At 29.5% G+C, this 14,346-nt stretch overlaps 3 protein-coding genes across 10 annotated transcripts; 1 reads left to right on the forward strand and 2 right to left on the reverse strand.

Moving 5' to 3' along the window:
* Nucleotides 1-189: 189 nt before the first annotated feature.
* Nucleotides 190-7,272, forward strand: LOC122629056 (vacuolar protein sorting-associated protein 8 homolog). 3 transcript variants are annotated; one of them, XM_043812048.1, is made up of 15 exons: nucleotides 199-346; nucleotides 677-955; nucleotides 1,025-1,318; nucleotides 1,397-1,615; nucleotides 1,694-1,873; nucleotides 1,957-2,202; nucleotides 2,287-2,427; nucleotides 2,505-2,960; nucleotides 3,020-3,765; nucleotides 4,005-4,392; nucleotides 4,462-4,629; nucleotides 4,727-4,874; nucleotides 4,961-5,201; nucleotides 5,291-5,504; nucleotides 5,664-7,272. In XM_043812048.1, the coding sequence occupies exons 1-15, from the start codon at nucleotides 209-211 to the stop codon at nucleotides 5,763-5,765; spliced, it is 3,960 nt and encodes a 1,319-aa protein (XP_043667983.1). In that variant the 5' UTR covers nucleotides 199-208; the 3' UTR covers nucleotides 5,766-7,272. The 3 variants fall into 3 exon arrangements, with proteins under 3 accessions (XP_043667985.1, XP_043667984.1, XP_043667983.1); XM_043812049.1 differs by lacking the exon at nucleotides 4,462-4,629 and having other exon boundaries at nucleotides 197-346; XM_043812050.1 differs by lacking the exons at nucleotides 4,961-5,201; nucleotides 5,291-5,504; nucleotides 5,664-7,272 and having other exon boundaries at nucleotides 190-346; nucleotides 4,462-4,651; nucleotides 4,727-4,842.
* LOC122629060 lies at nucleotides 5,505-7,467 on the reverse strand. The gene is made up of 4 exons (XM_043812062.1): nucleotides 7,384-7,467; nucleotides 7,003-7,212; nucleotides 6,711-6,929; nucleotides 5,505-6,614 (listed from the first exon to the last, which is right to left on the reverse strand). The coding sequence occupies exons 1-4, from the start codon at nucleotides 7,465-7,467 to the stop codon at nucleotides 6,309-6,311; spliced, it is 819 nt and encodes a 272-aa protein (XP_043667997.1). The 3' UTR covers nucleotides 5,505-6,308.
* Nucleotides 7,468-7,568: 101 nt separating this feature from the next.
* Nucleotides 7,569-13,974, reverse strand: LOC122629057 (ubiquitin carboxyl-terminal hydrolase 36). 6 transcript variants are annotated; one of them, XM_043812056.1, is made up of 8 exons: nucleotides 13,386-13,974; nucleotides 11,769-12,310; nucleotides 11,539-11,652; nucleotides 11,213-11,439; nucleotides 10,734-11,132; nucleotides 9,726-10,642; nucleotides 9,427-9,563; nucleotides 7,569-9,313 (listed from the first exon to the last, which is right to left on the reverse strand). In XM_043812056.1, the coding sequence occupies exons 2-8, from the start codon at nucleotides 12,265-12,267 to the stop codon at nucleotides 8,973-8,975; spliced, it is 2,634 nt and encodes an 877-aa protein (XP_043667991.1). In that variant the 5' UTR covers nucleotides 12,268-12,310; nucleotides 13,386-13,974; the 3' UTR covers nucleotides 7,569-8,972. The 6 variants fall into 6 exon arrangements, with proteins under 6 accessions (XP_043667991.1, XP_043667990.1, XP_043667992.1 ...); XM_043812055.1 differs by having other exon boundaries at nucleotides 13,189-13,974; XM_043812057.1 differs by having other exon boundaries at nucleotides 11,539-11,646; nucleotides 13,103-13,974.
* Nucleotides 13,975-14,346: the final 372 nt, after the last annotated feature.

Raw genomic sequence — 14,346 nt, forward strand, 5'->3', positions numbered from 1 at the left:
AAAAAATTAGTTATCTACAAGATATATAGACTTCAATTACTTTTTTTTTTACGTATTTTAAAAGAAAATTTTCTAAAAATATATGCTAAAGCTTTTAAGAAGTTGAACAAAATATATACTTTTTTTTTTCTTTCATATATATTCATTAAACTCATAATTTTGTACATATATATATATGTATTAATTGCATTAATAGTTATATATATAGATGGCGCTAAATCATTTTAGGATTACATACTGCTGTAAAATGACAGATAAAATAAAAATGGCTGAAAATGGGTTGGGATCTGAAATTGGATCTCAAGAATATCTTGCAACAGAAGCTATTAATTTAGATTTTATCGAGGTAAATAATAAAAGCAATTAATATATATTTATAAAAAATGTAACTAAATATATAATCCACTAAAAGGATTTTTATATAACATAAAAAGTATGTTATATTCTATGAAGCGCGATTGAAGGTTAATTGTATTTACAGTGTTTGATTATTTGTTACTTAATTTATATTTTAAATTATTCTTATGTATATTATATCATTCTTACCTCTATTATATCAGAGTGATTTTTTAATATATAAATAAATTTCTGTGTATTTAAAGTTATTAATTCTGTTCAGTATTAATGCTTAGATTCCATTGATATACAGATTGATCCAATATTAAAATTATTTCAGTTAGATCATGCAGAATATGCTATACCAACTGTGGAAGAATTACCCTCCTTAGAAAGTATATTAACAGAACCTGATTGTACATCATTATCAGGAACAGATGATGATCTTGGAGCTGCATCGATTGAAAAATTAGGTAGCAGTGAAACAACCAGTGTTGGTAGTCATTTATCTTTGAATTCACTCAATAAATCTTCCAAAGCTTCACAGCATTCACCATCAGGTGCTATTTTAAGACATGTAATTTTAAAGGGTATTTCTGCACAAATTTTATCAGCAAGTGTAAGTATTAAAACAAAGTATTTTTAATATATATTAAATATAAATCTAATCTGAAAAAAAATTATTTAGGATAGGGTCAATGCTGGATTAGCAAGTGCAGTTACTGCTGGTGGAAATATGTTAGTAATTGGTACTAGCCATGGTTTGATATTAAGCTTTGATTCATCACAGACATTGCGATGGTGTGATCAAGAAGCCAGACATCAAGGATCTGTCTCTGCATTATGTTTTAATCACGATGGAAGTAGAATATTGGCTGGTTTTGCTAGAGGTCTTATTTTAATGATCGACAGTAGTGATGGAAAAGTTTTAAGAACACTTACTGAAGTTCATCCACTTGACACTGCTGTATTGCATGTTAAAGTAAAAATTGTTTATTTATCTAATTTATTCTGTAATCAGATACTTTTCTATTATAATTAATTTATATTTTTATTTTAGTTTACAGATTCTTCAAAAGTTGCACTTTGTAGCGATAGTGGTGGATCTGTATTTGAATTAAATTTTACAAGAGTTATGGGAGTTCGAGGCTGTGATAGTAGATGCTTGTTTAGTGGTTCTAGAGGTGAAGTGTGCACTTTAGAACCTTTATTACTAAATAATTTACCTTCTCACCCATTAAAAAACTACACATTAGTAGCAATGGCTACATTATCTAAGGTTTGTTGATTCTACTATTTTCTATTCATTACTTGTTATTTATAAATTGAATTCATTATATAAGATAAAGTTTTGTAGGTGATTGTTGTTTGCATACGACCCAGAATGAGAGTTCTTCTTACACATTCGCTATCAGGTGCTGCAATTGCACCTCCACAACTTTCTTGGCAGTTGGTTGTAATACAAGCAGCTGATGCATCTCGAGTAGTTGATCCAGTATTGGCTCTTGCACGGGATGACGTAGTACATTTTTACCAAGTACTATTATTTTATATAGTCAACAATTTTATATTTATTTATTTAATTCAATGTTCCACGTTTAAAATATAACTATTACCAAGGTATCTACTGAAGCTGGTACCAGAGTGAAGTTATCTCCTCTTCGTAGAATGTCATTTCCATACACTATAAGCAATTTACGGTGGTTGAATCCAAGATCTTTAGTTGTATTAGATACTCAAGAAAAATTACATTTATTAGATGTAAGAACGCAAGATAGCTTAGAAACATTGGATATGAGCCGCGTTTGTATTTCATATGCTTCCAGTCATTTCAAAGGATTATGTACAGGTGGTAATGTTTCTAAGGTATAAATTGTTTTGTTTATAATTATCTAAAAACTGCTAGAATAATTTTTCTTTTCTGCTTTATAATGTAATTGTTTTTAACAGGCAATGGCATTAGCTGGTGAAAGAGCTTGTTATAATACTGTTATAACATTTGGAAATCAACTTTTGTTATTAGGTACAAAAAGCTTACATGCAGTATGCATAAGAACATGGACAGAACGATTGCAGCACTTAACAATGCAGGTATATTTATTAAAAAATACTTGAAATTTTGTTTTGTATAAAATAAAAAAAAAAAAATAAAATAAAATTTTTCCTAGGGTCGTTTTCCAGAAGCTTTGGCCTTAGGACTTTCCTTCTATCAAGATAAAGGCAAAGCTGTCGTTGGTCTTAGAGGTTCGAAACAGCGACGAAAACAAATAGTTCGAGACACAGTTTGTCAAGTCTTGATTCAATATATGGAACAATTGAATCATTCCTCTATAACTGATAATACAGAATTTGATATAGTCAATACTTGTGTTGACTATTGTATACAATTAGAAAATACAGAATTATTATTTGGACGATTATGGGATTTAGTATCTGAAACTGAAGGACTCAAATCAAGTTATTTGTGTGCTCTTGAAAGTCCATTACTGAATGGAAGTCTTCATCCAAGATTACCACCTTTAATAGTTCAACAATTATTTATCTTATATGATCAAGAAGGAAAAGTGGATTCACTTCAAACAATTGCTGTTTTATTAGATATAGATTGCTTAGATATTCATCAGGTAAATGAATATATTTCCTAATCAACTAAATTCTATATTGTCTAATTATTGCATTACAGATAACAACTATTTGTCGTCGAAGAAGTTTATGGGAAGCTCTTATACATCTTCAGACAGCAGCTTTAGGTGATTTTACAGCACCTGTACACCAGCTTGTGCCTATTCTTCAAAATGCATTGACAAATACCAAAGAATCATTATCTCGAGATATTCTACAACTTGGTAATGCACTTTTGGTTTACGCTAGTTGTTGTCTCGCGGGACGTGGTTTCCCTAGAGATACACTTCCTGAGGTTATGTCACAGAGGGCAAAAACAGATATATTGAGAGCACTTCTCTCTCAACATTCCAGTCTAGCAAATGATGCAGAAAGACAATATCCTTATTTGAGGACACTGCTTCGTTTTGACGCAAAAGGTTTTTTAGATGTAATCGCCATTGCCTTTCAAGAACCAGAATTTACCTCTGAAATGGGTCTTAGACAACGACAAAGGCTCATAGATATTTTATTGAGCATTGTTCTACCTAGTACACCTCTTACTCCAATGAATTCAGATTATATCACGGATGAACAAAGAAGTTTAGTTCTAATATTTATAGTAAATGAAGCAGCAGGAGATACAATTAATTTGGAACCAAATATGTTAATTAGAATAGTAGAAGTATTATGCGATTGCTCATCTGTTATCACATCTAGGGATCTTAAATCTGAAAAAGAGAATGCAGTGTTAGGACTATTAAATTCAAAGAAATTGCGCAACATATCAGACACTACTTTATTGAATCTTGCACAGAAAGCTAACTTGTAAGTAAAAATGTATAGTTTAGTTATTAATAATTGTTTAAATATATTAAAATGTATTTAAGATTTTTGTTAACAAAAGAATGTTGTGAAATTGAGATATAGCATTCAAGAAATTTGTTTTTTTTTTTTTTTCTTGTAAATATTTAGAAAATATTACGTTTATTTACAATAGCTATCTAATGATACTATACTACTAGCATTATATGTATTAATTTGTACCGCAGCATGTAATGTTGCAGTATGCGAGTCGCAGAGTTGCTGTATACTGCCAGAGAAGATTGGATAGCAGTTTGCAAGTGCATGATACTTGATCCTACTAGGCATTGTGATATCTGGCCTTGGTTGGAGCGACTGCCTACAGCTTCACTATATCCAGTCCTAGTAACTAGTGCTTCAGCTCTGGTGGCAATAAATGTTACACAATTTGCTCTTATTATTGCCAATCGAGTGCAAAATAAAATTCCCGAAATTCTCAAAAAATTTGATGATACCATAAGTTTAGAATATGCTCTCCTAGGAGCTCTATATCAACTCAGTCAATATAAAGAAGAAGAAACTACTCCAGAATTATCAACTGAACTTTTGGAAAAATATTTAACATTGATGTGTAAGATAGAGCCAAAAAATGTAAGTGCGATTATATACAAATAATAATCATGTCAGAGGATTATTTTTAATTATTTGTTTCACACGCAGGTAGTCAATCATATAAATGGACCACATGGTTGTAGATTAGATGAAGCATTAAAAATAGTAAAACAATCCAATCATATAGATGCTGAAGCAGTAATGCTTGAAAAATTAGGAAATTATCAAGAAGCTTTTGATCTTTTGCTAAATCAATTTAAAAATCATTTAAACATGGTATTTATTATAAGACTGTATAGTAAATATTATGTTTATTATAAATAGTCATACACGATAACATTTTTTATGTGGATAACAAATTTATTTTTCTTAGTATTGTCAAGACAAAGCTTTTGAAAAAGAGGCTATTATTACTGCAATGCAATTAGCAGGGATGTGCAGGAGATCTGCTGGAAGTTTAAGTTGGATGCCACTTGTAGAAGTTGTATTGAAAACTCATTCAGACAGTATCAACGAAAATGGTATTTGAAGTAGTTTTTTTCCATTTTTTGTTTTTATTACGAGTAATCTATATATAAATATAAAAATAATAAGTAACAAATTGCAGTTGAGAAATTGAGTGGAAAATTGTTAAAAATTATTTTGGAATCACTTAGTGGTACAACAGCTCTATCAACTGTACTAGAACAAATTTTAAAACACCCACTATCAAAAAGTGGAACAATAGGTGATATACGTCAGTTACTCGCGGGAGTACTCACTCACTCTCAATATGAACAAACTCTAGTTGAAACTACTGCACGATTGGTCAGCTTAGAACTCCATAAAGCATTGAAAACATCTTTGAGGTATTAATTAATATCATCAACTAATTATTAGCTATATTAATGTTAGTAAAGATAACATTATTAATTATGAAAATTTATTGTTTATTCAGAGATGCAGGGAAAGCTTGTGCAAGCATCTCTCTTATTTGTCCTATATGTAGACAAATTCTATGCCAAAGTACGAATTATGTAGTAATTTTTGAATGTGGACATGGATATCATTTAGACTGTTTAGGAGAACCCAGATCTTGTTATAAATGTTTGAATGCCAAAGGATGGGCACCTGTTGTTACTAATATTATACGGACCAATAATTCACATCTGGTATGTTAAATCATTTATTATTAAATTATTTATTAGATTTTCTTTAGAAATTATGTTTAAAATATTTACTTGTCTTTTCATTATTCATTAGTTATCTATATCAATATCCTTTCTATATATTGATCTTTTATTACATACTTCTGTTTTTTTATATTATAGGAAAGGAAAAAGATTTTGCCACCAGAATTTATGCGTACTAAAAACTTCTCTTTAAGTCTTGCACCACCAACTTCTATTCCTGATCTTGAAGGCATTTTTTAATATAAATATTAAATATGCGCGAGAACTTCATGTATATAAGGACCGTTTTATTTGTTGTTAAACAAACGTTAGTATATAACTGATTTGATATATTATGTCTCATCTTTTTATTTTCACTCTCATTTTCCGTATTCATTAAACTTTGATCTATTATATTTCTCAATATTAAATTTAAATTATTGTTAATGACTATTTTTGAGATAGAAACTGTAACAATATAGTCTCATTACATTTTAAAGAATGTACAATTATTATGATGCATTATTACTGATATTATACTAGTTTTCATATGTTTATAAATTGTAAACTATTAAATTGCATATATTCTTCGTAATATTCATAGGACATACATACTTTTATTTCAAAAAAGGCTATTGGCTTATATTTAATAGCTGTATATTTAATATGTTGCCAAATATATAATCTTAAAGAAGAGTTCAAAAATTGTTATTCTTCATTCTAATATAACGAAATTAATATTTTTATTTTATAAAAATTCATTATTAAATTTTTAACTGATCCAATAATATTTAAAATTACAAATTATGTAGTACTTTTTAACAATTTAACTGTAGATAGAACTGGTACATCGATTTTTCGTTTATTACTTTTTATTATAAAAACTGGTTTTTTTGTTATATTTTCTGCTAATATATAATATGGGTTTATAATTTCATTACCCATAAGTTCACCAGTTAATAATTTGGATACAAATAAAAAGACATTAAGTTCTGAGGAAACTAATTGATTTTTTGGTAATAATGCAGTATTTGATACAAATTTATCAATTGTTGATTCTAATTTAAGAATATATGGGACCATTTTTGACATTATTAAGTATTGTTGCACCTGAAATTGATAAATATACATACATTCATTATAATCATATGCTCAATCAGATACACAATCTAACAATTATAATATTAAATTTCTTGCATACTCAACCTTATTATCATATCTTTCAAGATTATTTAATAATTCTACAATTTCATTAAACAAGTTATATCCTATTAGTACATCATTTAAATTACATGTCACTTCACTAGCCTGTAATTTTGTCTTTACCATAATGGCTTCTTTTCTAATTTTATCCAGAAGAGAGGATAATGAAATATTTGGTAGAGTGTGGCTTATTATTTGAATTTTAGAATATTGTTTGCAAATCTATATCATAAAAGAACATCTAATAATATTTATATTATTAAATAAAAAAGTAATATGATATAAATTAAATTACCTGTTGATTCATGATTGTCCATAAATGAAAAATATGATTTGCAAATTTTTTAATTTCATCATTTACTGGACAATGTATTTCTGCCAAGCTCCACAATGATTTGAGCTTATCAGCAAAATTGCTTTTTATTTTGTTAAACCATTCGAGTTTTGTCTCTAATTCATAATCTAATTGTATTCCATAATCAGCTTCATTTCTAAGAATTGTCACCTGTAGTAAATGTGTCTATTTATTGTAATTTATTTAAAAAATAAACTTGATGTAAACCTATCTTAACTGTTCTAAACTGTACCAAACTGTTATTACGATATGAGTAACGTTTTACTGTATTTTTTATTGTTTATGATCTTATATCTTAATGTATGATTTGTAAGTACTTACATTTTTTTGAAGAATTTTTAAAAGTATATTGGTTGAATTTTTAACGATATTTGTTTGAGATTCCATCAGATTAGTGTCTTTCATCAAATGTAAATTACATCATTTAAAACAAGAAAAGAGACAAAGAAAAACAAAAGAAATAATTGCGTTTCTATTTATAATAGTTGAAGATATACGATCATCAATTTTTTCTAGATACTTTTGTTTTATTTCAGTAAATTAATCTAATGGCAAATACAAATGAATTTTTTTTTTTAGATTTATATCTTGTACATAAAGTTGACATTTTTTTTATGATTGTTATTTCTACGGCGATTTACAATATGAGATACTAATGACATCTTTTGGCTAGTATTTAATTCGTAAAATGATGTAACGAGGTATTGTAAGTGAAAGCAGACAGGATCTACTTCACATTTGACTTAACAAATTCTCTATAGTTTTGCAATCTTAATCCTTGTTTCTTATTATTGAAAAGTCCTATACTTACGAATCTAAGTAATTTACAATTTTCTTGAACTAATATTTTATTACGATTACCTTTAAAGCTAATATTTAATATGTTCAATCCATTACGGACATTATTTCAATATTGAGTCTAGTTTATTATTTAAGAAACAATTTACACACAAATATTAACAGATATTGATTCAAAATTACTTTTAAACGAAATAGATACCACAATTATTTTAAAATAGAATTTATTGACTTTTATTAAGGAAATGTGCAAGAAAGAACAATTTTTCAGATTGGTGTGTCTCTTACTAAAACATTAAATAATCTCTTTGCATATAAATACAAATTACAGAACAGGAGGCGAGTATCACTGATAAAGACTGAAGGACGGATAGCATTATTTATTTGTATTAGTATTTAAATGTAATATCTGTAATATCAAAGAAGTGCTATTTTATCCAGGTGCTGTCTTTTTATAGTAATTCTTTTAGAATGAATTATATTTCTCAACAAATTAATGTATCACATAAATAAGTGAAAATTATTTTACACTTTAAATGAGCATATTCAATTCTTAAGAAAACAATTATGTTCCTGTAGTTATAAATTATATGAATTTAAATTTATCTTTATACATGAACCTACTTTAATTCAGCAAAAAAGAAAACAAAAATAATTTTTTTAAATGATAGAAATTTTACAAAGTGCATTCATATTTAAATATCATGTAAAAGTAAAACTCAAGCATTTATAGTAAAATGTATAATAATAATAATAATTCTTTACATTTGTTTTGAACACAAAATTGGTATATATATGTATTATCGATACTCAACCTCCTTATCATTAGTCATATATCATCTTTAAAATAAAAGAAGAAAAAAAAAATCAAACCACGGTATGAACTCTTTAGGAACATGCAAGAGTTAAAATGCAATAAATGAACCACATTATATATCTGACACTGAGATACTTTATGAATTAATAATCTAAATCAGCGCTGAGACATAGGCTTTGACAGTTTACTTTCAATAAACAGTGAAACTGTATATCGATCAGCAACTTCGAACTAATACCATATCTCCCATAACATCAGAATGTAGAGGCTATTTCATATAATTTTTTGCTTTCTTTTATCCACGCTGCCAATGTACGCGAGAATTATTGTGGTATCTATAACGAGGATGCCTATAATTACTATTACGTCGTAGCCGCGTATTATTGGAAGCATTATAATAAGATTCTCGATGGTAACCACTAATTGATCGATTCCAAGTCTTCCCATTTTGATACTCTTGGAATAAATTATATCCGGTACTTATTCTATCACCAAACATTCTGTGTTCTTTGACTTTTTTTACTCGACCTCGATCTGCTTCCTCATCGTCCGCATTAATGTGACGTTTACGTTCTTCTCGTCTGTCATTATCAACTTCACGTTCTAAATGACATCTATTGCCACGCCAATTTGTTACTATAAAAATAATAAAAGAATTCGATTTATTGATACACTCTAATCATTGGACTTTTTTCATTTCATTTACAGTCAACCTCTTCCTTTTAATATTATTATTAGATTATACAAACCTAAGGAACTGCCATATCCGCGATGAGACATTTTTAATAAATTTGAGACAGTGTCCGAACGATTTGTTCCATTAAAATCTCTTAATGCTGCAGCACTTGGTGTTACATTGCTTTGGCTGCATTTAGTTGAATCTTCTCTGAAAGATACATTCAAATATAATAAATTGTTTAAGTTAATTATTTAAAAATTTTATTCTTACATTTTATTCAAAAGACAAGTTAATCTTTTTAAAGCACACCAATAAAGCAGATACAAAATTAATATATGATTAAAAATTAATCAAATGAAAATATATTACTTGTTATCAGTCACAGACCATCCATTTGGGGTTGCATTTGATATAGGAGAAAATGCATCCTTTGATACTTGCCAACCCTTTATACTGCTACTTGCAGCTTTGGTAAGTACTTTTTCTTCTTGGCCTGTTTTTACTCTAATTGGATGATAAGATTTTTCCTTGCTACTATTTTCAATCTTACCATTTATTTCTGATTTACCATTTTGATGTTTCAAGGAAGTTAATGAACTATTACCATTAGAAACATTCTGTACTTTCGTACACTGAACAGAATTACTTTGACTTGAAGACGTTGAATTATTAGACTGCTTCGTCGTTAATATTTGTGTTTCTTTTGAGGTAGGAACTGTTTTAGGTATTGAGTCTTTTACTGTAGATACCTTCTGTGCACCATTAGCTACAGTAGGCGAAAGATTTGTTTTCATTGTAGACACATTCGTTACTACACGATTTTTATTTGATGCAGAAGTATTAATCTCTTCCTCTTCGCTTGATCCGTCATATGGTACTAAACTATTTCCACTTAATACTTTCTTAAACTGTACTGCAAGCCATGGTTGAGATTTATCTTGTGACTTTTGTGACAGTTGTGTTCCACTGATACTTGTACACTTCTGTAGAGGAAGCTGAAGTCCTATGTTCTTTTGTATGGATAATTGTGCACCTATCTTTGAACCTTCTATACCACTTTTATTGATGGGCGAACCATTAACAGATCCATTGTATATGTCAGACGTTGATGCTTTTGGATTTAGAGGCTTACTAGAAGGACTTGAAGATAATACACTTTTTTCAGATGACATGCCATTCATCTTAACTGTCTGTTGATTATTTATTTGACCTTGATTAGGTTCCATTTCAAATATCATTATATATGCATTTGTATTTAATACATTGCTAAGACTAATTGGACGAACCTACAAATTAAAAAAAAAAAAATAAATAAATAAATGATTCTATTAAGAAGTTATATGCTTCTTGATTTACGACTGGAAAATTTATACTTACGCATGAATCATCAAAGGAGTAATATTGACCAGTTGAAATTTGTGCAACTGCTGTATAATGCCCACAATTTACTGATGGGCCCATATGTGTAACAATTGACATAAGCTTATAAGTGAGCTGCAGCAAAGGTTCATTTGGTTCTCTCCATAGGTAAGGACCCATATCTATTGTTTGTCTAAAATCTATATGACGAGATATTTTCCCTCCCAAGACACTAAATCTTTTTAACTGAACACACAAAACCTTAGGAGCTCTTTCTAAACTAAATTGTTTAGTCGCGGGTACTCTTCTCTTACAAGCTTCACACTTATAATCGTTATTGTCCAACTGTTCTCGACTGAAATAACTATTTAACGCTTCGTCCAATGTGCTCGCTTTACGTATGTCGACCAATAAATCCTATGTAATATAAAGAAAGATTTTTATGATATCCATTATCATTACTTCGCGTTTATTTTTTGTTTTAATTATTTGCTTACCTGAAAATGTTGAAACGTAGTAGAAACATGCCCACATTGTAAGCACTTAACTTCAGTGCGTATATAACCACCAAATATTTGATTGATAGGTGTTGTTTCTTTAGAATAACTGTCTAACTTTCCTGCTTTACGTCTTGTTAGATAAGCTCGTTCCATTCCTTCTAATAAATAACGTAGGAATTCATGAGCATCTTCTTGTTGTCCTGGTACCATAGTTCGACAGATAACTAGAGTTTTAAAAATTATTATATATTATATCAATCAATCTTAATTAATATTTTTATATAGACGTTATATTATATAAGTCAACATTTTATATTACTTACGTTTTAATTTATTATATATATAGAATGGTTTGATGGCGCATCCTGACTTCTGATGACTGAATTGTAGAGTCTTGGCCACTGCGCAAGTAAGGCACTCTCCACCTCCATCTAAAACTATCCTATTATCAAAACACCATTCAAAACAGTGGCATTAAGGTTTTAAAATTTTATATCGTTCCAGCTTAGTAATGGTAAAATTGGTATTTGAAACTAATACATAAAAAACTCACCATTTTGTTCACATTTTGAGGTATGATGTGAATCCGATAATAACCAATTTACAAGTGCTGGCACATGAAATAATGCCTGAAGTGTACTATTTAGATAGCAAGTATTACCAACATTATACATGCCAGCACCTACTGGAAATGTTCCTCTCCATCCTAGATTTACTTTCTTGGAGCAATACAAAGTAACAGCTGGTTCTGGCAATGTAGGACCTTTACTCATACCTTCGTTTTTTTTTACATACGTTGTACCATCTTTAGATTTTGTATCTTCTAGATTATCCGAATTTGGTAAACTCAAAACAATATATTTAGCTTTGAGTTGATCCAAAATTTTTGTCTGATAATCATCAACTTCTTTATATTGAACTTCTCCCTGAAGAATTTTTGATGCGCTAACAAGTAAACTTGTAGATAGCTCGTCTGTTGCTTTCCTTTGGTTACCTTCTAAAGTACGGCGGAGTGTTGCCGCAACAGGATCGTAAACACTTACAGCTGGCATAACTATCGCTGTTACCACTTATTCTTTATTGTTTGATAAACTCCTGCGAAAAAAATATATACAAGAATGTATAGAAATCTATATAAAAATATATAATATTTTTTAGAAACAATTTCTATAAAATCCAAATGATATTTTACTAAATCTGAAAGGTCAAATAATCATTATTATCAATGTTATCTTATCAAGATCAACGGTTTAAATTTGTTCAGCTTTACAATTTGAGATTACTTTAATAAATATAATGCCTTCTTATAGCATATTTGTTATATGTTTCATAAATACATTGCTACATACGACTAACTTATATTCAATAAGAAAGGTTAATTCAGCTTTCAAGTAATCCAGTAACTCATGATACACAGATTACATTATGATCATTAAACATTATCAAAATATGAATTTATATTCTGATTTCAATTGTTTCCTTAACATTTCGAATATACATACATATAATCGCAACGCGAAATAACACGTATCAGATCGGTTAAAGAAACACGTGCACGTTTTCTTCGAATAATCCACGCACTTGTAATCGACGCGATAGTAGAACAAAATTTAATCTACGAACAAAGGTGATAGAAATACAAAAAAATATATATATTTAAGAAAACTGAATAACAACGCATCATGGTGTAATTAAGCTCGAAAGCACGCGGCACGGTAGACACTATTGTTTATCTTCCGCTCGTGATTATTAGTGTACTACGATAAGCATAAATCACTTTAATTAATAATCGTATAGGAAATACCTTAGATTTACTTATGTTAACTGATTACGTATGGAAAGAAATACGTATTATCGATTAATTGCTAATTGTTTGCGCTTACGTACTTCGGATCAGTTACCGGATGAGTTTAACTGGAAGGCGCGTGTATCCAGCCATGAGGAAGATTTTCCCGCGTACTTTGTACACTTACCCCGCCTTTAATTCACGCACACAAAACCGCAAGCTTAACCTTCATCCGTAGCGCCATTACGAATATTGTATTCTAAGGGGATTCAACATTTTCGCGATTGTTTGTGTCTCAAGGCAAGGAAAAATAAGACCCGAACTACATCATGATGACAGCCATTTGCATTTCCATCGACAACCTCAATAACGCCGACTACCCACCGCGCTTTCTGCCTGATTTCTGGATTCTCTCCAGCCAGGCGCGATCAGTTAGCGACCCCGTTTCCATCTTGTATTTTACATCAGAATTTATAAATATTTTAGCTCGCATAACCAGCGGATGTGATCTTATGTTCTTTCTGCAATCGCCATTGATAATGAGATTTCCATCTTCAATATATGTATGCACAATCGGACTATCATCGATGACTTCTTTCATTCGTTGAAGGAAGACAAAAATTATTTCTTGAAATCGTTGGAATCAGTAAATCAGAAAAGTACATTTGATAATAAATAAGTTTTTTCACCATTCATGGGAAGAAAGAAGAAAGTATGATAATTGTCAGCCAGATAGAAGGGAATTTAAAGCGATAGAAATTCTCGTACAAACGTTTCGGGTACACTGGGACGACACCAAAATTGAGAATGCAGTTCTGTTTCAACCAAAATTTGATGTTTTAACGGTGAATAACGTACACTTTGTGGATTGGAATTAATATCGGTCTGCTGAACGAGCATAATAATTTTAATAATTTTTATTATATTAATGCTATATTGTACGTCTTCACTAATTTCATCGCGCCATCTGGTAAAGTAAGCATTGAAATAACATGAACATAAATGCTATCCTATTCCGTTCTTGAAATTTTTAGTCTTAGGTCTTCTTCTTTGGCGCTGTATTCTCTCTCTCTCTCTCTCTCTCCCTCTCCCTCTCCCTCTCTCTTTCTCTTTCTTTTTCTCTTTCTCTCTACTGTTATTTTATTTTTAGCACTATTACTAAATTTCTATAGATATGTTTCATTTGATTTCAAGCAATTCATATTTTCAAAGTTTCTTTCACTCTAAATAATCGTATTTCTAATTAATCTTGATGAATAAAAATTATATGTTGATGAATCTAGATATATTTTATTTAATATATTTATAATGTTTTTCACAGACAATAGGTAAGGGTATAAATTTA

This window comes from Vespula pensylvanica, chromosome 5 (assembly GCF_014466175.1).
Source record: "Vespula pensylvanica isolate Volc-1 chromosome 5, ASM1446617v1, whole genome shotgun sequence".
Classification (NCBI taxonomy): domain Eukaryota; kingdom Metazoa; phylum Arthropoda; class Insecta; order Hymenoptera; family Vespidae; genus Vespula; species Vespula pensylvanica.